Below are 22,940 nucleotides of genomic sequence, written 5' to 3' on the forward strand. Positions count from 1 at the left end.
GACAAATTGCATGTAATTCACCAGATCGGAAATTAAATTACCAATTAATAATACTTAAAAAAAATTAAACAAGAAATTCAATATGTCTGTCAGAGTATCTGCAATTAAAAAGGCAGTCGAGCACTAGCATCCCAGATCAGACTGGACTCCACCATCCTTATTAGCCAAGTCCACCAAGCTGTGGGTTTGCACAGAAAATCTGAGCGAGTGGTTTGCACCTTGCACCTATTTGTGGAAGTGCTGGGAAAGGCAAACGGCATCAGCAAATTAACTTGTCCCCCCTGCAAATTATTAGTAATAGGAAGACTTCTTATGGTGAGCCTCTTGAGATCCTGGGAAGTAATGGTCTTTGAAGCATTAATGAAGCTCCAGGCTACCTTGCAGTGCGTTTCACCTGCGGTGCACCGGAGCCGCGCATGCGGGCGCACAGGAGCACAGCCCCTCTAGCTGCCTCTGTGGTATTTGGGTGTACTTGCATGGGTACGTCTGCAGATACCCACTCAGGAGCACGGCTGCTCAGCCGCTTGTTCAGGTGCCTGTGCTTTGCACCCTCTGCAAACAGAACTACCTATGTGAACGCAGTGGTTGTTATTGGGGTTTTTGGAGGGTGGGAGGCTTGTGGTTGTGTCTGTGCTTGTGACTTTTGAGGACTGTTACTGGCTTTGGGGGGTTAAATTCAAAACAGAATGTGCCATAAATGGAAGTGAGATGTAAGAAGGCTCTAAAACATGTCAGAAATTACTGCTGGTTTTTGGTTTGGTTTTTTTTAAATATATGGCGCCATGTCCTGAAGCAGGCCTGTCTGCCTCTTGTGTTAAAAGTGTGTGGACAGGAAGCACATCAATAAGTCATATGGATAAGTCTAACGTGAATTCAAGTCAAAGTAAGCAAGGGTCTCGGATCTAACCCACACAGAAGTACAGTTAATGAAAGAGAAGAACTTGCCAAAAATTCAGCCCTGTGAATTCATTCCAAATGAGCACAGTTCAGTTAGGTTTGAAATTTCCTAGAAGGCAATCTTCTGTCCCTAATGCACAAAGCAGATTTGCAGAAATGATGGGCGTTTGAGGACACCCACACCAGAGGGAAAGGTACCTTTGAAAAGTGGGGCCCGAGCGCAGGAGCTGCAGCAGCCGAGGGGACCCTTAGCAAAGCCACCGAGCTGCAGGAAGATGAGACAGGACGGCTGGGGCAGAGGAGAGCTGCCTGGGAGAGGGGTGCGGGGGGCTTGGCACTTGTAGGTGGTGGGGAACGGAGCTGGTGTGCACGTGGCGGTGTGTGCCTGTAGCTGGTCTTCAGCATTTTTGCATGGGCAGCTGGTGCACAGTGCATGTAGCTGTACACGTGCACACCAAATGTGTACGTGTGGGCACAGTGCTGGATCGTGCGGTGTGGGCTGGGGTGCACGTGCCTGACTTCTGCCTGTTTGCTGTTACCTTGCTGGATTTTCCTGACAACAGAGTTCTCATGGTGTCTTGCTCGGCAGTTACTTGAAGGAAGAACGCAGCTCTGGGATGTCCGGTTTAGCTGCTGTTACCTGTTGCAGAACTAAACATATGTATCCATCCATGGGCAGAGTTTGGCCATCAGGGAAAAGTTATAGAGGATCCCATATTTTGTCTGCATAACATATGAGGATGAGTCCTAGGACCAAAGTCATCTCACACTGGCTTTGTTCAGTGGACAATACATCATAGAATCATAGAATTTCTCAAGTTGGAAGGGACCCATAAGGATCATCGAGTCTAGACCTGCACTGATGCCCGTTAGCATTGCTTCTGTAGTGCATAGGGAGAACTTCATTTTCTGCCTCCTCACAGTTGGCATTTCCCTTTACTGACCATTGAAATAACTTCTGTATAAACTGTGCCATGTAATCTACCCTATAGAACAAACGAATGGGTTTGCTTTTTGTATAATTAAACTTATTAGAGAGACTTTGAGAACTGCAGAGCTTTAAATCCTGCTCTGCAAGCATCCCAAAGCAGTGTCTCAAACATGAGCCTCAGCAGATTTTGTTCTCCAAAATATACACACTAGAGGGTTTTATTGTTGTTTCCTGTTGTTAGCTATTTGCGGACAGGTTCAAAAGCTTAATTTTATGCTGAGACTAGCATTCGCAATCATGCCACAGCACCACTTCTCCAAGATCAGTAGTATCTCTAGGTGTCGTGCAAAATGTGAATTCAATGCATGGCAATATATGACTGGGAAAGCCAGAGCTCATTACAAAAGCAAAGGTCATACTAAGACCAGTTGTATCCCTTGAGGCTGGGAAAAACTCCCTTCATGAGGACACAAGTGTGTTTGTTCCCCACTGAATATTTTTTCCCTGTGTCCAAGCTCGCTGTCCTACCGAGGGGAATGTTGCTTGTGTTAAATTGCTGCATGTCATTGTACAAAGATCATTCTTCACTTGTTCTTCTGCCGTGCAGCTTAATTTTTAAACGCCATGGACCAGATTTTCAGCTGAAATAAATTAGCATGCCTCTGTTTGAAGCCAGTGAGTCTACACTGATTTATACTAGCTGAGGGCTTCGATCATTAGTTACAGTGATCAGGTTACTCCTGTGTAGGTCAGTATTTGCTACCCTTGTTTATCTTCTGCACTGAGCACTCGGGTTTCCTGCTCAGTTTTACCCAGAAAGGTGCTGGATTCTCTTTGACAGGCTGACTTTGTGGCAGACGTGACATAAGGCTTCAGGGCAGACACACTTCAATAAGAAATGAGGACAAAGTCCCACTACTGTCATTTATTTTTCTTGACTTAGTCTTCATTTAGGCATAGCCATAGCAGACAGCAGTAGGGTCAGCTGCAAGAAGGTGCTGCAGGATGGTACCCTATGTAAGGATAACAGTGTGTAGTCCTTCATAAATAGATTATGAAGGATGATCTTCTCTTGCCTGTCCCGACTCCTCCAGCACAGGAATAAGAACAGTGTGTTTTGAACTCTCAGAGGTATTTTCTTTGACCTTTTGTCATGGAGCATCCTCTACAGCAGAGGAGGGCTTGTGCATCTGGTTCAAATTCCAGTTAGTTAATATCAGCCACTTGCATCTTGCACAGTATGAACCAGCCTCAGTTCTTCAGGGCCAAAATTCACCCGATAGCGGCACATGCAACTCCGTTGGGATGCCTTCAGTCACTGCACTGAAGAATCTGCTCTCTTGTAAGAGAGATAAGAGAGGGAGTAGTAAAAACGAGTCTTGTTGCTTCTGCTATCAACATTCTGGCAGTGATAAGACATTGGTCACATGGTGGTATTCTGCTGATCCTTAATGATCTTCTCTTCCCATCAGAGCCACTCTCCTCCCTCTCACTCACCTTGCTACAGTCTGAAGCATTTCCACAGTGGAGTACTTAAAAACTGAACCAGCTGCAAAAGGCCTGAAGAAAGGCACATGTTGTTTTAGAAATTACTCTGCCGTATCAATTACCATTAGATGTGGAAGATCCATTAGCATTGGCCGGTTCCTGATACAGGCACATTAGCTTCTTGACCTTCATAATAGCAAGTAATGAAAATTGCTTAATTATTTAATCATGAAGACCATGCAACAAATTGCAATTTACCGAGTTTTCACTGGTAAAGACAGAGACCTGGCAGGGCTGCCATCGTCTTAGCTGCTGTCGGTCCCAAGTCACCCCTCGGAAACTTTGGCCAAACTGGAGAGTTACGCAGAGAGCAGACTGGCCCCACGAATCCTGCAGACCTCAGTCTTGTTGTGTCCAGACAACTCATGCTAAAACATAAATTCTTTGCTGTTTCAGCAGGTAGGAAAGCAAAGTTAAAATGCAGCAGATCCTGAGGCTGGTTGCACTGCTGCGTACCAGGTATTCTGTGCTTGTAGCTTCTCATTGATCATGTACAAAATTCAGTTTCCTAGGCAAAGGGATTGTTATTTTGCTTTTATCCCAAGCAGAATAATGGTAGTTTTGAATTGGACCATGAGTCTGACAAGTTCATTTTCATCCTGTACTTATGCATGGGGCCACACACGGTTATTGGCCAGAATCGCAGGCAGAAATTCTTCTCTCCCACTGCATTATGGTCTCCTTATTGAGCCTGATTTATATTTTCCTGTTCTCCATCTGCTCGATGTTACATTTTCGTCCAGGCAGAGGAGAAAAACCCTGGTAAACAATTCAAAAAAACCTGGAAGGGAGAGAGGGAGTGAAGACTGTCAAAGCTACCAACAGGCATAGGGAAAGCTCCGGAGAAATGTGTCCGCGTGGACATAATTGGCCTGAAGGGAGCTGCTGCGTTGGAGAACAGCCCTTGGACAGAGGGAGCCGCGTGAAAGCCAAAGGACCTGTGAAATGCTGGAAGGTTTCAGCAACTGGACATTTGGTGAAGCGCCTTAGCCAAGCACTCGCAGGGTCAGTGCAGAGGAAGCCAACTCCTCCTGGTAAGAAGCAGGCGAGCTGGGTGGGGAACGGGTTCCTCTGCAGGCGGCAGGGCGCAAGCTGGGCATGTGAGAGGTTCTTCTCTTTTGGGTTCAAGCATTTTATAGTTTCATTTCTTTCTCTAATGCAGGCTGCATCATCAGTTACATCAATAACTTAAATGACAGCTTTAATCTCTCTGACGTACTATTTTTAATCTGTTTTATCATCAAAATAAATACATTATAAATCACTTTGCACAGATTTCAACTGGACCAGAGGAAGATTTAACCTGACATGAGAGACATCCAGCCATTGGGACAAAGGGAATGTTTTTACAGTTTGGCTTTGGATTTGTATTTTAAAGAAGAGGAAGAAACTTAAGTTCTTGCATAGTAGTAATGATAGTAGCTAAATGCTGTTTGTAACTGCAGGAAGAATGGCATTCATCCCAGTGAATCTCAACCACGTAAAAATTAGGCATCTAGTCTAAGCGTAGTCCTTGGTTCTCTCTCTACAATATGTGGAAAGAGAAAACCACTTCTCCCAGGAAATTTGATGTGTACTGAAGCGTTCAAGACAGGAGGATGGATTTCAATCTAGAAGGGCTTGCTTGTCTTCTGTTTATCTGGCTTAGACCAGATACAAAGTTTTTAGAAAGTTATGTATGAGATGAAACCAGTCCCTGTTGAGGGAAGAAAGAAATCCACAATTACAAATGTGCATTTCCATCCTTTCTTTCTTTGCCAATAGAGATCTTTTCCTACTTAACCTTGCTTGCAAATACCACTGCCATGGGAAACTTAGCTCAACTGATAGTTGTTTTGTCCAGTAGTGGATAAAGACTTGCAGGCTGCTGTTAAGCCCAGTGTTGTAGTTAATGGAAGTATTCCTTTTATTCAAACATGATAGCTGTTCTTGCCATGTCAAAGCATCCTCTTTGCAAGGTGCAGAATAGATGATTTTCTCTGAAGACAGAGGAAGTGTTTTAGAGGACCTTCTGTTTTCTTTTTTCCTTTCTTTCTGGGAAGTAGCTTGGGATTATTGGCAAGTGTGATAAAAGGGGACAGAAGTTAATAAATATCACCTTAACCTGGTTGGGTCTCCAAATCTGTCTTAATTTTTCTCTGTCCATTTGACTTTTGCATCTATTTATTGAAACCATATGTGCTTCTTTAAGCAGCACGCAGTAATTTGTTTGGAAATACAGGCCTAGAGATGTGTCTCTTTACTGGCTTCTAAAACAACTGTGAAATAAGAGTTAAGAACTTTTATACAAATGAGTCTTAAACATATTGCAGATTCAGTTAAAAATAAATAAGTCCTTAGCCAGGATTTCAATAAGCAGTAAGAGTAGCTGAATTAAAATATTTCCACTAAAATTAATGAGCCAATCCTGGAATGCTTAGACTGACTCTTAAGTGTGCTCTTTTAAAGACTTTGAATATGTTTGCCTGTCTGAATTTCTATGGAGCATTTTGAATGCATGACAGATTATAGTCTTCAATTATTTTAATTTGGTTTTCTTAATGGGCAAAATAGCTAAGAGCTTAATAATAAAAGACACTTACTGCTTATCATTTACATTATTTTATGTGTTCATTAATAATTATAATGGGTTTTATAAAACAAAAAAATCAAGTCTAAGTCTCCCCAGGTCATGTTAGTGCAAATGTTGCGTGGTATTCCATGGGAGATTTGGGAAACTAAGCATTTTTTGAAGGGCATTCTTAACTCCATACGTTATAGAGCAAGTTGGAGAACTTCAAAGGAAATTTATTTTCTAGTTTGCTCTGTGGATAGCAAATGCAACAGAGTCTAAATGGCCTGCTTTGCTTTCTCTAGATACATTCCCAGGCACTGACATATACCATCACAGAGTGATGGGCAGAACCCAGACCATGTACAGCTCAATGAAGTCCTCTGAATATAGTTGTTAGGTACAGGAATACTGTTGTTACAGTCCCGTCTTCTGTTCTGTAGGCTCAGTTGTCCTTGTTTGTTCAGCCTTTCCTTACACACCCAGTTTCCTAGGCTTCCAGGCATTTCCTTTACTGATATCTAAACAATCTCCATTGAGCCACTTTTTTCTGTCAATGTCATGCTCCAAAAACTGTGTAATGTGTGGACTCGCTGGTGTCCTCCAATCTGCTGACCGTACAGCTTTCCGTAGTCTGCATTGCCTCTGCTCCTGGTGCAGGAGAGTTACAGGGATCTGTGGTGGTTCTTGTCATCTGCTAAGATGAGAGGGCTTGTAAATTCAAAACCCTGCAGCGAGAAGTGGAAGTGCTAAGAAGGATATGGATCAACAGGAGCCAAACGGAGTGATAAAATCTGGTACCTCAGAGGAGCTCATCAACTGAAATTTTGCTTACCAGTAAAACTTGCAGGATCAGTTTAGCTACCCAGTAGATTCTGATGGAGATGCATGAAGCCTAAGATTTTATCTGTAAAAGCAGGATGCAGTCCTGTGTCACAAGCAGGCTGCTTTTAAAGCCCATCTAAATGGGACATTGCTACAAAGGAGAAAGCCAGCTCTGAAGGGCTTAGCTCTTTATTATCTCAAGAGTTGCAGTGTTCATTTTCACACGTTTTAGTTATTATATCAGAACCTGAAGTGGAAAATACCCATCTGTGAAATCACACCGATTTCTTCTGTTCCTGGGATTACTCTGTAGAAATGAGAGACGAGTCAGGCTCTTAGTGTTCTGGTCCTGAGTTGCAAATGTTGACTGCAGCCCTTGTGCTCTGTTTGGGATGGTGCCTCAATGCTTCGAGCTCAAACCCCTCTGCAGCCCCCTGCTTTGCTGTTGGGCTGTGAGGCCGCTGTGTCCTTACTTGCCACAGCTAAGCGGAGGTCTGGCAGTGCAAGTTCGGTGCCCAGCTCTGCGGCAGGTTCCCTCCATGGCTTTGGTGGCTGGTCCCACAGTTCCCAGGTGGTCCATTTGTATCTGTCAGCGTAGGTGAGGATACTCAGCATCCCAGGGTTCCTGCGTGGAAAATTTCATCTGTGTTCATGAGATAGGATAGGATCAGAGGATCACATCTTCCACCATAAATTGCCTTTCGATCTGGGGCGTTTTCCCTCACCAGTGTAACAATCCACTCTAAGCTCCATCCCAGAGGGGGTTTTTAGAGAATAAAAGCTACTTTACAGGCAAATTCCTCTTATGACAGTCATCAGCCATCAGCATCCGTCCTGCTTACATCGTCATACGCAGTGTTGTACCGTGCCTGGTGCTGGAGAAGCTCAAAGCTCAAGGGTTCTCCAAGTGAAAAAATGTATAAATGCAGCTAAGAACTATCCTTCTGCCATCTGTTCTGTAACCCAGAATCCTGCATACCTCTTGACTGCATTATAACAGGAAAGATAAATGAAAAAAAATCCGTGTGTATGTTCTCCAGTCAGAAGATTGTCGTATGGATATGTTACCATCTTCTCACTTCCCAGGCATAAAATGAAGGAAAAAGCAACTCTCTTCTGAGCCAGTAAATTCCCCCAACTAGTAATTTTTTCTCCTGATCTAGTGAGCTCCTTGGGAATAGAGGTTTTTTTATTCTTATTATTATTATGGTAAACTGCTCCAGGAATGGTTTCAACAAAACAAGTAAACCTTACATTGTATCCAGATAATGTTCTTAACTTCTCAACAAGATTTACTAAATTGCACCCTGGGGATTATGCAAATGAAACCTTTGGTCAAAATGTTACAGGATTACTGAAAAAAAAAAATTTTTTTTTTAAAATCTCATTAACAGTGCTAAAATTACATGTTCCAATATAAAAAGCACGTGCCTTTGTGCAATGAATATCTCCCTAGTAGTAATACGTACTATGCTTCATTGTCAATGGTCTTTGCAACTTTCTGTGACAAGTGCTACTTCTTAACGTGATTTTTTTTTTAACACTTCACATCCTTGTATTCTTACTGGAAGAGGAATTAAGTACAGGTAACAGGCAAACCATTGTAGTATGATGGCAATTAACAACCAATAATGAGTCATTGCTGAATATTTGCAACTTATTTCCCCATCTTTGTTTTGCTCAATGCAGTAAAATTAGCTCATGGATTTTTCTTAGTATAATTGGGGAAGTCGTGTGCATCTTATGATATATTTCATCTCCTAGATCTGCAATGATTTACATACAGACAGCTTAGACCCTATTAATGCTGATAAAAGTGCTGCAAGGATATCCTATAGCATACACTTTATTAAACTGTACATAGCTTTCTTAGAGAGCTTCTGTTTATCTGCGTTTCCTGAAAATAAAATATAGTGCCTTTAGCACTGAATATTTAAATCCAGGCTCCTTTTCCCTGTTTCTGTCTCTCTCTATGCATTTCTAATGCTTCTATCACAATGGGATCTGGGTACTATATGCAACAGGAAATAGAGCAGAAAAATGTCCACGAAGAACTAACAGACTGTCCCCTTCTGTGATTCAGGTTAAAATTACTTCCATTTTAGTTCCTTGGAGAGAGACTAGTTTGCTCTTTGGTGCTTGTGCTCAAGTTACAGCCATAGTTGAGTCGGGCTGGGGCAGGGGCTGGGGCTGGGGAGACCCTCCCAGCTCCCGTGTTTCAGTGAGCAAAAAGGCAGGCGAAGTGCAGGTACCTTGGGTTTGGGGTTTTTTTCCTTCCACCTTTGTTAAGGAAAAACTTTGGATGAAGGGCTCGTTCTGTTGTGACACATTATGGGCCCTTTGGAGCTGTGCAGACACACATTGATAGAGACAGACACACAACTGTGCGTCCCATGTTACCCTTTTTAATTTCTAAGATGGGAACCCCACACTGGCTCAAAGCTAGAGGTCCAGCGGCAGCTTCCTACATTTTCACTTACCTTAAGCCTAGCTACAAACGTGTACGTAGTGGGTTAGAGCTTAAACTCCCTGAGTTGAGCTATACATTTGCACAGACGTTCACCTAAATTCAATTTTCAGCCCTTTCTGCCTGGCAGGGTGAAAGCTGACTTTCTGAAAATGGGGACTGTAGACTTCGGTTACTGAACTGGTGAGTTGGTTGCCGTCATTAAAACCACAGTTGTGCAAGCAAAGCTTGATTTGAATATACTCTTTTTCACCCACAGATTTGCTAATGAAAATTGGATTCATGCCTGTCTACTTGGGTCCCTATTACAAATACCCACTGGGCCCACAAAAACCTGTATGAACCGTTGTGTGCAGCATGAGGGCACTTTCACAATGTCCCCAGTACCTCTTTTAAGTGATTATACCAGTGTAAGTCCAATCAGTTTTCCTTGGTACTAATAGCCTAAACAAGCAGTGAATCCTGTAGAGAAAAGACAGATGAAACTGTCTCTATTCCCTGACCTTCAGCTCCAGAAGTGTAGGTGCAGCACGAATCAATCCTGGCAGTGTCTAGTAATAACTGACATTATTAGCCGTTAACAGGAGCAGACTATTTGGTGGAGGCAGTACAAAGAAAACAGTGTACAAACTTGGTAATGATCTGGACAAAGGCATCAAAGGAGATTCTCAGAGCCAGGGCATCTGATATTATTCTGCACCGACACATTCAGCATCTTGTCAGCCTCCCGCTTCAGGAGGGGAAGAAATAGCGGTAGGTCACATGCGGGAGGAGTGCGAGAGCAGCCCACAGCCCCGTCCCAATTCCTTTGCCTGACAAGCAGAGCCTCCTCTTCCCTTGGGAAACGACCTTCGCTCCCCAAATTGGGGCTGTTTGAGGGGGTGCAGGGGCCTCCTGCGTCCCACTGAGCCCACTCGGGCTCCTCCGAGCGTGCAGCTGCCATAGCAGAGATGCTAACGTGCACTCAGCTACGAGATTTCTATTATCTTCCCCTACTTTGTTGTATTCATAGACCTGTTAGGGAAGAATTTATGCACGTCGCTTTTACACTGCCAAGACAGTTTGTGAAGGTGCGGGGGGTGGTAATTTATTTGTACCTTGTACTTTCTTTCAGGAATAGTCATGCTGTTGCAAGAACTTCTTTCAGCATTTGATCAGAAAATTAAATTTGGGTTTAAAGAGATAGTCAGGGTTGCTAGGACAACATATTAACCTCCCTTTTTTATTTTCTCGGCTCTGTATCCAAGGTTCAGGTAATTTGTCATGCTGTATTCAGTTTGTGGTGTTGTTCTCAAGGTATGGGAGGGAAGGGGTTTCAAAAGCAATGTGCCAAACACGCTTTTCCTCAACAAATAGTCAAATGAAATGGTAACATCCCACTGGGCATTCCCGGCCTTGCCTTGGCGAGCCAGCAGGGTTGGACAAAGAGGGAGCAAACAGCCCTGTTCTTCACATTTCATGGGAGTATTTGTGTGCACAGTCACAGGGACTGAGAACATGATGTGGGAGCTTGCAGACAGCATTTTCAGAAGTGATTAATGGCTGGGAGACTCTGGGTATAGCTGAACAATTTGGACACTTTAAGGAGCCTAGGGTTTCAGTAACATGTAGACAGCATTTTTTGTGCATATAGATTCTTCCACATCTAAGGCAAAAACTCAGAATTTCAATGATTCCTAGAGAATCATCATGAATAAAAGAAGAGAAAAATAGCTGAAAATATGTGGAATACACTTTTCCTGGCTTTTCCCCAAATCTTTGGCATATACCTCCCTTGTCAAAATTGACAGCGGTATTACATTTATGCAGCTTTTAGGCTCAGATCTTTAAAGTTGTTTAAACATCTATAATGGCTTTTGTCCAAAACTTATCAATTGCTGTCTTTGTTATTTCATCCAGATTCGTTCTGATAAGGACAAAGAGATCCATATCAGATACAGCATCACTGGAGTGGGAGCAGACCAGCCGCCGATGGAAGTCTTCAGCATTGACCCTGTGTCTGGCAGGATGTATGTGACTCGCCCGATGGACAGAGAAGAGCGAGCTTCCTACCATGTAAGCATAAACCATCTTGAGTTTTATCTAGGTTCACAAGCTCAAAGCAAAACTGTACCAGAATTGCTGGGTTCAAGAAGGGACATGCAGCTTTGAGAAGACCGGGGTTTTTGTTCAAAATCAGAGCCCAGTTTACAGTTTGGACTGGCTCCCGGTGTCAGCAGAGACCTGAGGAGCTGAGTGCACAGAGGTGCTCGGGCTTAACGAACAGTGTGAGTCTGTCTCACTCTGCCGGAGCAATTGTTTGTGTATATGGAGAGGCTGGCTTTGTTTCTGCTTTCCTTTAGTATAACCTGCCTTTGCTAAATCAGCCAAACCAATGCAAAATGGCATTAAACCGATGTCCTTTTCAGACACAAAGTCAGAGTCATTTGTTTAAAGTGGTGCAACTTCACGCTGCTTATTAAATCCATGCAAATTTATGTGTGGACTGAACCCCCCAAAACCATGAGAAGCCAATCGCTACATTAGCATGTCTTGGGAAATTACTAATTTAAGAATCATTACTGCAGCTAAACATGCAATAATTGGTATAGTCATTTTTCATTTTAAATCACTAGGAGATGTTCAGGCGGTATGATGGGGGTGTGTCAGATAGGTTTTTAAATATGCAGATAGGCTAATATTAAATATGAGGAAATTAATTAAGATTAATTACATTCAAAAGTGGTGCCTCATGCTATCCTAGTTCATAAAATGCTCTACCTGCAGAATACTTAGAGTGTAATTGGCCGTTATGTTTTGATATAAATCCTAGCACCTATATTGCACAGCATAATTGCACAGCAGATACAGTCCCACAAATTGCTAAAAAAATGCGTTGCACCTTGCATGATAGCCCTGCAAATTTTCAAACACTTTCTGCGTCTATGCTTTAGTTTTCTCCTGGAGTGGTTGTGAAAGGTTGTTTCATGGATTGCTTTGTATCAGCATTAGCCACATCTATCGGCATCATAATAGCCATTCCCAGGGATGCTGTAATGTCAGTGAAACGGTACGGGTCACTTCCGCTGACACCATATTCCTAACTGCACCGTCGGAGATGCACATTCTGTCAGCTTTATCAGGTATCCAGTTAACCATGTTGACACAGCTTCTGGACTGGGGTGGAAGGATAAAGAAAATAGATTACCTCTTTAGTTGGGTGGAAAAAGAGATTTCCCCTGGGTAAAAGAAGATCTGAAGGAAAATGATTTTGTTCTCTGTCAACAAAAACAATTATTTTGTTTGTTGTGCCTAGGAAAATATGAAGAGAGGTTGTTTTGAAAAAGGAATATTTGAGATACAGTGTGTGTCTTCTCAGTGTTGTTGATATTGTTTCAGCAGTGCCAGGTTATGATAACAGCGTAGTCAATAATAGAATACACAAGTTAACACTTTTGATGGAGCCACTGTGATGTCTCCTATCAGACACTCTCAGTCAAAAACATAAGATGAAAAAGATTTTGTCCTCCATAATAACAAATCATGTGCCCCCTAATGACGAACTTAACCTACCAGTTACAGTGAATTCAGTAAACTGAATTCTCGCCTTGGCAAAGGTGACTGGATAAGTCTGCCTCCTACGCACCGCAGGATTTCCAGCCGTTTCTGTTCCTTATGGAAACCTTGAACTAGTGACATCCATATGTAAATAAGCTTATTCACACTCTGAAGGTTACAGAAAGATGTAGTTTATAGAGAGTGAATAACTGGTAAGTATGTTATGAGACCTTATAGACAGGAATAGTGAGTGATAGAAAATCTTTGTTGGCAGAACAGTAGAAGGTGATGGAGAACATTTTAAGTCATGGCTGTAAACAACCTTTAGATCCTTCAGCCTCAGTAGCAATGGATTGATGATTTATTGAACCATCAATTGTTCATTTCATAACCCTTTACAAAGCGTTTATAAATACACCATGCACAAAGCAAGGACCCAAACACTAGTGCAGAAACTTACAGTAGGAACGGACAATCGTAGAAACTGGAAAAAATTAGGCCAGCTTCCAGAAAGAAGATCCAGTCCAAAGTCTTGGCTGTTGCAAGTTTTGGAGAAGTCAATGAATTTATGCCACTTCATATAGCTGAGTCTCTAATTGAAAGGAAAGGCAGACTTGGAGCCAGGCTTATACTGAGTACTGGAAGAGCAGTGACTGAGGTGTAGGCTTGGATCTGAACTGTAGAGCTTGGCCATCTTTAAATTGGTTTGACATCTGCTGTAGAGTTTTCTTTAGCTCAAATTAGTAGCTTAACTCTTCAGCTAGGGTAAAGGATGTTGGTGGAGCTGCAAGGCACCGTCCCTGGTCCTTTTTACCCAGTAGGACATGGGCTTCTCGTCAGATACGGGCTTGCTGCTCTGGCTGAAGACGGGTGCATTTATGCAGCTTCAGGTTTTCTGCAGTCCTAAACAGAATGAAGTCTTTTCAGCATCTCTGTCACTGTTGAGTGTTGTCCTTGCTGTTTTCATTCCTAGGTAATCTAAAAGCTAATTATAAAAAAAAAAATAATAATTTGCAAGTGTTGTGAGGCTACATATGAAGAGTTCTGTTTCATTAACTCCCACATTTTCAACACATATTTTCTTATGCATAATTATCTGTATTGCTTCAGGACTACCATTTTTAAAATACTAGTGTTTTAACTTTCCCTGCATTTAGCAAGCCATTTGTCTGATGAAACCTACCTTTTTCCCTAAGGTGAAACAGATTTTTTCTAATTAGAGTGGGAGTTCTGTAGCAGAACTTCCCCTATTTTCAAGATCATTCTTGAACTTTTAGGGAGGATTGTTCCAGGCTTGATGTATGCAGAGATGTATATGCCTCTGGGACTCACAGTGTCTGCCCAGGTGCAGTATGTGCTAGCATTCCTGCGTTAACCTCCCAGCACAACTCGCAGTGGTGGCGATCACAGGTCCAGCTGTATTTTGGCCTCATCTGTTTTCTCGTCTGCACTACAAACCAGAGTACAAACTCTCCAGGGACCTTGCAGACATCCCAGATGCAGAGTCAGCTGCAAATATGAGCAGAGAAAAATGAGAAGGGCTTTGCAGCCACTTAACTGACACCATGTTGTGGTGCAGAGCTGCACGTGTTGCACTGAGTGATGCTGTGCGAGCCGCTCCAGCGTCTTTAGTGCCCGTGTCTGGGGACGCAGCCTTGGGGCACACTCCCAGCACAAGCACGAGCTCCTTCCCCCCATCTTGCCGCCACCTCACTGCGGCAGGCGTGTGTTGTTGCATCTCCCCTTGTAGTCAGCCCTTAATGTTTATTGCATGCCAAATAAGTTTCAGCGGGTAGTAATATTTAATATGCATGAGTTCTTTTGGCCTTACTTAACTGCGTTCCCAAAGTCCCATTTGTACTGCTGACAGAATTAGTGACTCTGAATGTCTTTTCTGATCCAGACACCGGTTTCCTATCAAGCTGCAGTTAGGCCTGGCAAGTACAAGGGATAGTAAATTGGCAGGTTAGTTTTCCAAGACGTTTTTCAAGCTCTGTTTTCAAAAGACATCAACATAAATGTGTCAGTAAGTAGTCATTGCTCATGATACTCAAGTAATGTGTATTATGGGGAAACTTTGAAGCAAGTCCTAATCCAGCCCCAGACACGTGTACGCCTTCAGCATCAGACGGATGAAATACTGTTTCAGAAATGGCTGGAGCAGAGCAGGTGGGTTGTAGTCTGAGAAGGAGTTGTTTGAAGTGCAAGGAGACAAAAAAGTTTACTAGAAATTAAGGGATACAAGAGCTAATTCCAGTATTTTGAACCAAGTTCTAGTGAGTAATGCCAGCCATTTGTGTCACAATACTCTAATTTGAACTTTTAATCACAATTAAGAGCACACAAATTAGGCATGACATTGTATGCTTATTGCTTAAAGACTCTGTCACTGATTGATAATGTATATTTGTATTAGTAGTATTAGTGCATAAGTAATATTCATATTTAACACAGTTCACTGTGTTGACTTTGACTAACTACTTTCAGATACCACCAGCCTCCAGTGTAATCAATAATCATGATACTGAATCATTTGTATGCCAACAGCTACATTTACACTGGAAACTGTCAGTAGAAAAACCTCAGAGACCTGTCATAGCTGCTGCTGAATATGATAGCAATGATTGTCATACTTTTAAACAATATTTGTTAAAGAATATTGAGCCAGCTCCTTGGCTGGTGTACAGCAGAGCAATACACCGGCTAGAGATTAGCCGGCTACCTGTATTAATTTTTCAGAATCCTCTGCAAGGTATTTCATTTGGTTTTATTTATTCCTTCTCTACTCCTGTCATGTTCTCCCTCTTGAGGACAACGTAAATATTTCAAACCAACTTTATAAATGTTTCTTAACTGCGTCTGCAGCTAGCCACCAGCTTCCATTTGAATACTTGTGCATGACGTGTGTCTGGCATGTGTCCCGTGGCCCAGGTTGTGCTCACTGGCCTTTTCACTGGTGGTTTTTCCAACTCTAAATGACGGGTGTGTCTGACGGAGCACAGCCATCGCCTTTTGTGCCTTGCCCACTGCCGCAAAGCATTCACATGCATCTGCTTTTCATCCCATCCATCACTCTGCCACCAAAACACCCGCTTGGTCACAGGTGGGCGCAGATGGCAGCCTGAGCTCGGAGCACCACGTTAGACTCAAACTGTGCCTCGCACAAATGAGCCCTGTCTCAGCATCTGAAAAACAACTCCAGAACAAAGTGTGTCGTCCGGCTTGAGGATGCCTTATTAATACAAAGAGTAGGGCAGGAGAACAAGGGAGAAGATGAATTAAGGAAGGGAAATGTAGTATCTGATCTGCCTTGGAGATACAACTAGTTTCCCAGTGGACAGATTGCCCCACTGGAGTCCCTCCTTCCTTTGCTCTCTCTGCTGGGAATGGTCTCTAATGAGGAATGGTCTCCAGCGAGGAAGAGTTCCCATTGAGCTGAGTTAAGATTCAACTCTCTGGCTCAAGCCTCTCTTCTCCCTCTGCTGCGGTTGGCACTGACCACAGAGGAGCAATGCGTTGTGGAAGGATACGGAGGCGTTGGCACACGAGAATTGTTAAAAGGATATGAACAGAGAAAATTCATGCAAGCAGGCACAGGAGGAAAAAAGAAGAACAGTTCGTTGAAGTCAGGCAAAAAAGGAGCAGGAGAGAGCAGAGGGGTGAGCAGAAAGGGCAGCAGTAACAGCTGGGCTGGAGGGCAGAAGAAGAGCAGCTATGGACACCCAGACACCAGCACAATCCAGGACGTAAAGGCGCAGGTTCTGCTGGGCTGGGCTTGGGGAGCGGGTGCCGTCCTCCTGGCTGCCCAAAAGCTGTTAGTCAGGGCACCAGTGCCCGCACCAGTGCCCGTGTCCCCAGGCACTGTCCCCTGTCCCATAACTCAGCCCGGGTGCTGGTGCTGGGCTCAGGACAGAGGTGACACTTGTGCATGTCACCGCAGGTTTGATGAGATTCTTGCAGTCTTGCTTATTGAATCTTTTTTTCCTTGAGTGCAGGCAGTAACATGTTTGTGGGTACATGTGCTTAGTGAGTGCAACAAGCAGACAGACGTGCATTGCTGAGAAATCCCTTACTCCTGGAGATTTCAAACAAAAGCTATCAAATGTAATTAAAAATTTGCAGGGGGAGAGTCAGATCTGAAAGGGAAGATACCAGCTTTGCTCTCTGCTTTATCTCTGAATGGAACCATTTCCGCTGCTGGAAATGCAGCAAGAGAGAGCCCAGTGCTGCCTCAGTTTGAAGATAATAACTTTAATTTTAGGTCCGAATTACTTTTTTTCAAAGGCAGTCTGACCTCTGACTGGTAAAGTTATTGAATTGCTACATCTGACGTGATGAAGGATAGCTCAACAAGTGGGAGTCAAAGCAGTTTGTATGCAGGCAAGAAATGCAGATATTAGAGCATTACAAGTCATGAAATACAAATGGTACATCCTGTATTGAAAATGAAGCCGGACTTCTTCAGTCTTTAAAGAAAAAGTGCTGCTTAACTTCCTTTAAAAAAAATGTTTTTCTCCCAGCTCATTTCACGTGGCAGTTTGTTCTCTTTGCTTGATTAAATGTTAATCCAGCCCATCCTGATAGTGTGCAGTTTCTTTTGTTAAGCTCTGGACTTCTGAACACCATACATGAAGGAGAAAGTTGCATCAATCACAGGCACAGCGAGAGCAAAAGACAGAAACCAGTGCTAATGCAATTAGCACATTTATTTGTCATGCATCAGAGGAGCTAGAGACCTCCTTGGCACAGGAGCTGCGGCTCCCGGCAGCAGCCCGCTGGCCCAGGGAGCTGCTGGGAGGGACCAGGGGCCTCGATCCCTCTGAAGGCACGAGCTGGTGTGTCCCCTGTCCCTCAGCCCCGCTCTTCCAGCCAGCCCTTGCACCAAGCTAACGTCCTCTGAAGCCTTCATTCTTCATCCCGCCAGCCTTGCGGGATGTCACACAGCTGTCCTGAGCGCCGTCCCCGGTTTTCGTGGCGGTGTGGAGGTTCAGCAATGCTCCCAGGTGCTGAAATGAAGAGGGATGACAAACGAAATCTGCAGCGCTCGCACCCAGGCGATGCCTCTCCGCTGCCCAGCCATCGTCAGGGGCTGCGCAGCCCTGTCCTCGCTTGTCTGCTTTTTTTTCTGAAGCCGACATCAGCAGCTCCATTCGGCGCACACACCATTTAGAGTAGCCATCTGTTCCCTTTAATGAGAAAGCTATCCATTTTTTTCACCTGATTACTGATTGTTCCAGACTATTGTTGATTGCTTTGTTTTATTAATTACTCATTTTGACATGCTGTATCTGTCCCTTTTGTTCAGAAAACAGATGCTCTTGTTTTCGAGCATTATTACTGATGGTTATCGCTAATAAGATAAAGCCACAGTTCCACTTTAACTGAGGACTTAACACTCTGGCTCTGGTTATTGTAATGCTTCATCACTGGATATTTTAGTCAAGCCTGAGAAAAATATTTCATTCTTAGTGCCACAGGGGCTCCCATCATTTGAAGGAAAGGGACTTTTTTAATGTGTCTTGGTGCATAGAGCAGTGGGGTCGGTAGCTGTTGCTGTTCCTAGAGACCACGATTAAACAAAGAATAAACAATACTAATGTCATTCTGAAATCTCTTCACTTATTAATCCCTGTTATTGTGGGCATGAAAGGCTGCAGGTTCCCATAAGAAACCTCTCAAGTCAAACTCATGTCATCCCTGTGTTTGGAACTAAGCAAAATTTGCTTTTCGGGTTGTCAGACAAGGTTCACCACATCTTAAAAATTAAAATATAGTGGTCTATTAGCAGTGAAGGAGATAGCATCACTACACCAGAGTTAAAGTGTTTCCACTGACAATTGTTACTTTAAAATATTATTTCAATATTATGTTAAGCCTTGAACAACTGTCTGTGTGTAGAGTCTAGATGAAAACCACGTCACCGCTTTCTGCTGGAATTAGATACCTGCTCAGTTCAATTTTGAGAAAGTATTTATGAGGTGAAGTCAATTCTTACAAAACATGGTTTCTCATTCTGCAACAAATCCAATTGCTGATATTATGCTTTCATTGTGCTTATTCCCAGCTCCGGGCTCATGCGGTGGATATGAATGGAAACAAGGTGGAGAATCCTATTGACCTTTACATCTATGTGATTGATATGAATGACAACAGACCGGAGTTTATAAACCAAGTCTATAATGGATCTGTTGATGAAGGCTCTAAACCAGGTACAGTTGAAAAAAAGTCTTAAAGTTATCACAGGCTTTCAAACATTAATCTGGCATGGTGACTTTGCCTCCTTTTGAAATAGAGGGAATGCAGGAGAGGTTTGCTGTTGCTGGCTCTTTGTTGAAGACTGATGGAGGTGAGAACAATCTAGCTGGTATCTCTTTCTCTGGATGCAGAGAAAGTACAGACTTGGGTTAGAGGGAACCTGGATCCTGGTGGTCCCTTCCTAGATGTGGAATTTGCAAAAGCAGCAGCTCTGTAGAGTGATGCTCTGTATTGCCATTCTCATACGCTCGTTACACGTGTACAGGGCTGTTATTCTAACTACAGAGTACTGAAAGCCAACCCAGCAGTGGTCTTTCACTGACCCTGTGCCTGAAATGCTGAATATCTGCCTCCTTGATATTTAATCCAGTCATTTTGCAAACTCAATATCTGGCACCCAGTCAGATTCCAAATAGCTCTGTGTCCCAAAGTGTAAAGAAAATACTTTCTTATTTGGGGCCTGATGCAAACCTATTGAAGTGGGAATATTCCCGCTGAAATTGCTGGCTCATCCTCCGTCCCCATGGACTTTTCTTACAGAGGGTGAAATGGGGAAAAACCCAAAGTAGAATCTCAGAAATTTATGGCTGAAAAATTAGTGAGGTTGTAAGCTGTACACGGAATAGAAGTGATGATTTTTACGTGAACATGTTTATATGCTTGGAAGAATACAGTTATAAGGGTCTTTAATGTTTTCTTTTCAACTATATTGTTGATTTGTTATTTAAGTGAGATGTAACCCTGCAGTTTCCAGTAAGGTAGCAGGGTTGTTTTAGCTTATTGCTGAGCATAACTAATATGAGTGTATTCATTCTTTGAACATAAATTATACTGTGAAAACTGTCACCAGTACAATTGGAAGTCTCCTGAAATCAGAGGGAGATTTTTCCAAGGCAAATTTTATCCTCGGTTGTTTGCCAGCTGAGGGGTTAAGTACCACGTGACTTTGTCTTGTGTCAGCAAACATTTATCATGGCTTCTCCGCTGCCTGAGGTGTCATAGGAACATCTCCAGTGGCCACTATTTTTAACAAGGTGATTCGCAGTTGTGATTGATTGTCTTTCAGCATTGTGAGGAATGGGCTGCTGTGGTGACACATAGTGGGGACAGAACGTGACATTATTTTTGAGGAAACAATAGGTATAGCTCCCTTCCTGATATACTTTGGGTGGTGACGTACCGGCTTCAAAGTGCTGATCCCGGTCCTGCTCGGCACAGGGGATGCGAGAAGTCCCTTAGCTGATGGCTGTAATGACATCTTCCCGGAGGATTTTCTGGCTTTCATTTGAAGGCCACTTTGGGGCATATCAGGGTTTGAAGATTGATACAACATTTCCATAGCAAACCAAATTTCTTACATCTTACTCTAGGACAGATCAATATTCAAAGTGTTCCCAAATGTTTTAACTAGCTCTGCTCATTTGTGTGAAAGAAGCAGTAAATTGCATCCTCTTCTTGTCTGAAATCCAGATAAGCCTTTGAGCTGTTAAATCAGAATAGGATAACTTTGCCTACAAAGTACTTGTGCCTCTGCTTCTAGCAGTGATTTTTGGTATTCTGTACCCCAGGCTGGAGTGCTTGCCTTTAAGGCAGGTAGGTAGAAAGCAATCTGTTTTTATTCAAAAGCAATTACATTTGTCTTTGATGTATTGGTTTTTTTTTTTTCCCTCTTTCCTGTTTAATCAGTATTCTTTTAAAGGTTTATATTAGTATTGAATTTCTGTTCTTTGCTTTTGTAGAACCTCCTGGGAGTTTGGGTATCTGAGGACCTCATTCCATGTACGTGGCAATAAACATGATGTTGTGTCTTTGAGAAAGTGATAGAGAGGTCATAGAGTTACTGTGGATGTCTGCGTGCTCTTCCTTTGCCTCAAAGTTATGTATCCCTGTTTTGTGTAGAGACAAGTCTAGACAATGTATTTAGCTAAGCATAGATCTTGCAGAGATTTGGAAACTTTTTTATAGTTCAAGATGCTTCAGAATATTATAATAACTAAGGAGGTACCACACCAGCCGTTGCAAGAGAAAAAATATGCGGCCAGAATTTATGATTATTTGTGGCAGTGGCTGACAAATGAAAGACATTGCGTATTCTTAGAGGTAACAGCAAAATGTGTTCAGTATTGATTCAACAGTAAGTTATATATGTATATGCATCTATAAATATATATATATGCATATGTGTGTATATCCATGTATAAAGTACAGATTTGCTTCAAGCAAACTAAAAAGTCTTATTATATGTTACAGGAGTGCGGCATTCATTTTCCGCTGTTCATTGCTATTGAAGTATGCCTGAGGACTGAAAATGCTTCCCTGGATATCCTGTACAATTGTTATTTCTCACATCTTCCATATGCCCATTTATAATGGCTGTGATTAAAAATGCAGTATTACTCGATTACCACAGTATCTGCAATGTTCTTCATAATTTTGCACACCTCTTACGAGAAAAGTAGCTAGAGTATTAGAGTATCCCAAAGGAATGCTGACTCTGAGGGCAGCTAGTGTGAGCAGCCAATGACTGTTTGAAGTCAGTAGGAATTTTGCCCAGATTTAAAAAAAAAAAGAAAAAAGGGACATATGGAGCTCAAGCTCTACCCATGGAAATTTTGCAGAGCAAGACCGTCAAAAATACGCTGTTGAGCACAGCCTGAGCAGGGCGCAGTGACCTTGAGCTGCAGGGAAAGCCCCTGCAAGTCTTTAGCAGGATCGATAGAGCAGATCCCATTCAGAGTGAAGAGGAAGGGGCTCTGCGGTGCTGTCACAGCGCGCCCTGGGGTACGGGGCAAAGCGAAGGCATGCGGTGCGCGGGCACTGCAGGCAGGGCCGTGCCTCCGGAGGATGCTGCGCCGCAAAGCGCAGCCTGGTCCCCTCTTAGCAGCTGGGATGCGGTGAGCTGGAAGAGAACGCTGTGCCTCATCTCTGACCCTGTAGGACAGCTGCAAATTGTGCCTGGCCATGGCAGGGGATGGAGGGTGGCCAAATAAGATGTTGACCTACTGACTCGACAGTGAATAAGCCAAAAGGAGGTAGAGTGAACCAGGAAAATGGGAATGCAGGAAGGATGTGTACTCCAACCTGCAGCACGGTGTGATACTGCTGGGCACTTAGCCTCCCACAGAAGAAGCAAGTTTGCTTTAGCCTGAAATACAAATATCCTTCAAAGGGGATTGTCCAAGAGCTGGAAGAATTGGCAGCAATGTGAAGAGACTCATTAGAGACAGTCTGATGGGGTTTAAGCGAAGGGGCTTCCCAGACTGCAGAGCACTCAGACTGCCTGGGTTTCCAAGGAACGTGCTCTCTGCGGTGTGCAAGTCACCTTGAAGCAACCCTTGACAGGAATAGAAAAGAAATCATCAAGTATTATTAATTATAATAGGTTGTTGTTGCTGGTTAAGATTATAACAACTTAATTGAAATAGTGTCTTACACCGCAGCATAGTGTTCTTGAAATCAGGAGCTCATTCTTGGTGGAGTGAAGTTCTCTGTAGCGTGAACATGTGTGTCACAGCCTGGCCCCTATACATCCTCAAATGTGTGCTGGCTCTTAAACTGAATTGCATTTCTTTTTCCTTTTCTGATGCTCTCTGGAAAACATTTTAATGCATTTCTAGCTCATCTCACCTAAGGTCATGCAGCTGGACAATTTAAATGTGTAAATGCAGGCCCTTCCAAAAATGCAGGAATAGTGATGCAGGATTTTCTTTTCCACAGGACCATCTTTCTTCCTTACTCTCCCCTCCACAAGTTGTTTTGATTTAACGCGCCACTGTTTGAAAGTGTATCTTAAAAGACCGTGTTTTACTCATATTGAATAATGTTCTGCCTCTTTGAACTTTGCCTCTGTATGAAGAACACAGCCAAGTTTTAAAAATGCAGCTGCAAGCTCGAGCTGAAATTCCCCTGGTCCCTCTGGCAGCCTTAAT

The 22,940-nt window shown here is 43.1% G+C and overlaps 1 protein-coding gene across 1 annotated transcript in view; it reads left to right on the plus strand.

Annotated features, from left to right (window-relative positions):
- The window catches only part of CDH4 (cadherin 4), a 468,444-nt gene that overhangs the window by 355,028 nt on the left and 90,476 nt on the right, over positions 1–22,940 (plus strand). The window contains exons 5-6 of the mRNA XM_050907443.1: positions 11,119–11,274; positions 18,821–18,965. Of these exons, the coding sequence (XP_050763400.1) occupies positions 11,119–11,274; positions 18,821–18,965 (301 nt within the window). The remainder of the gene's footprint in view (positions 1–11,118; positions 11,275–18,820; positions 18,966–22,940) is intronic.

Source organism: Gymnogyps californianus, chromosome 17 (genome assembly GCF_018139145.2).
Source record: "Gymnogyps californianus isolate 813 chromosome 17, ASM1813914v2, whole genome shotgun sequence".
NCBI lineage: Eukaryota > Metazoa > Chordata > Aves > Accipitriformes > Cathartidae > Gymnogyps > Gymnogyps californianus.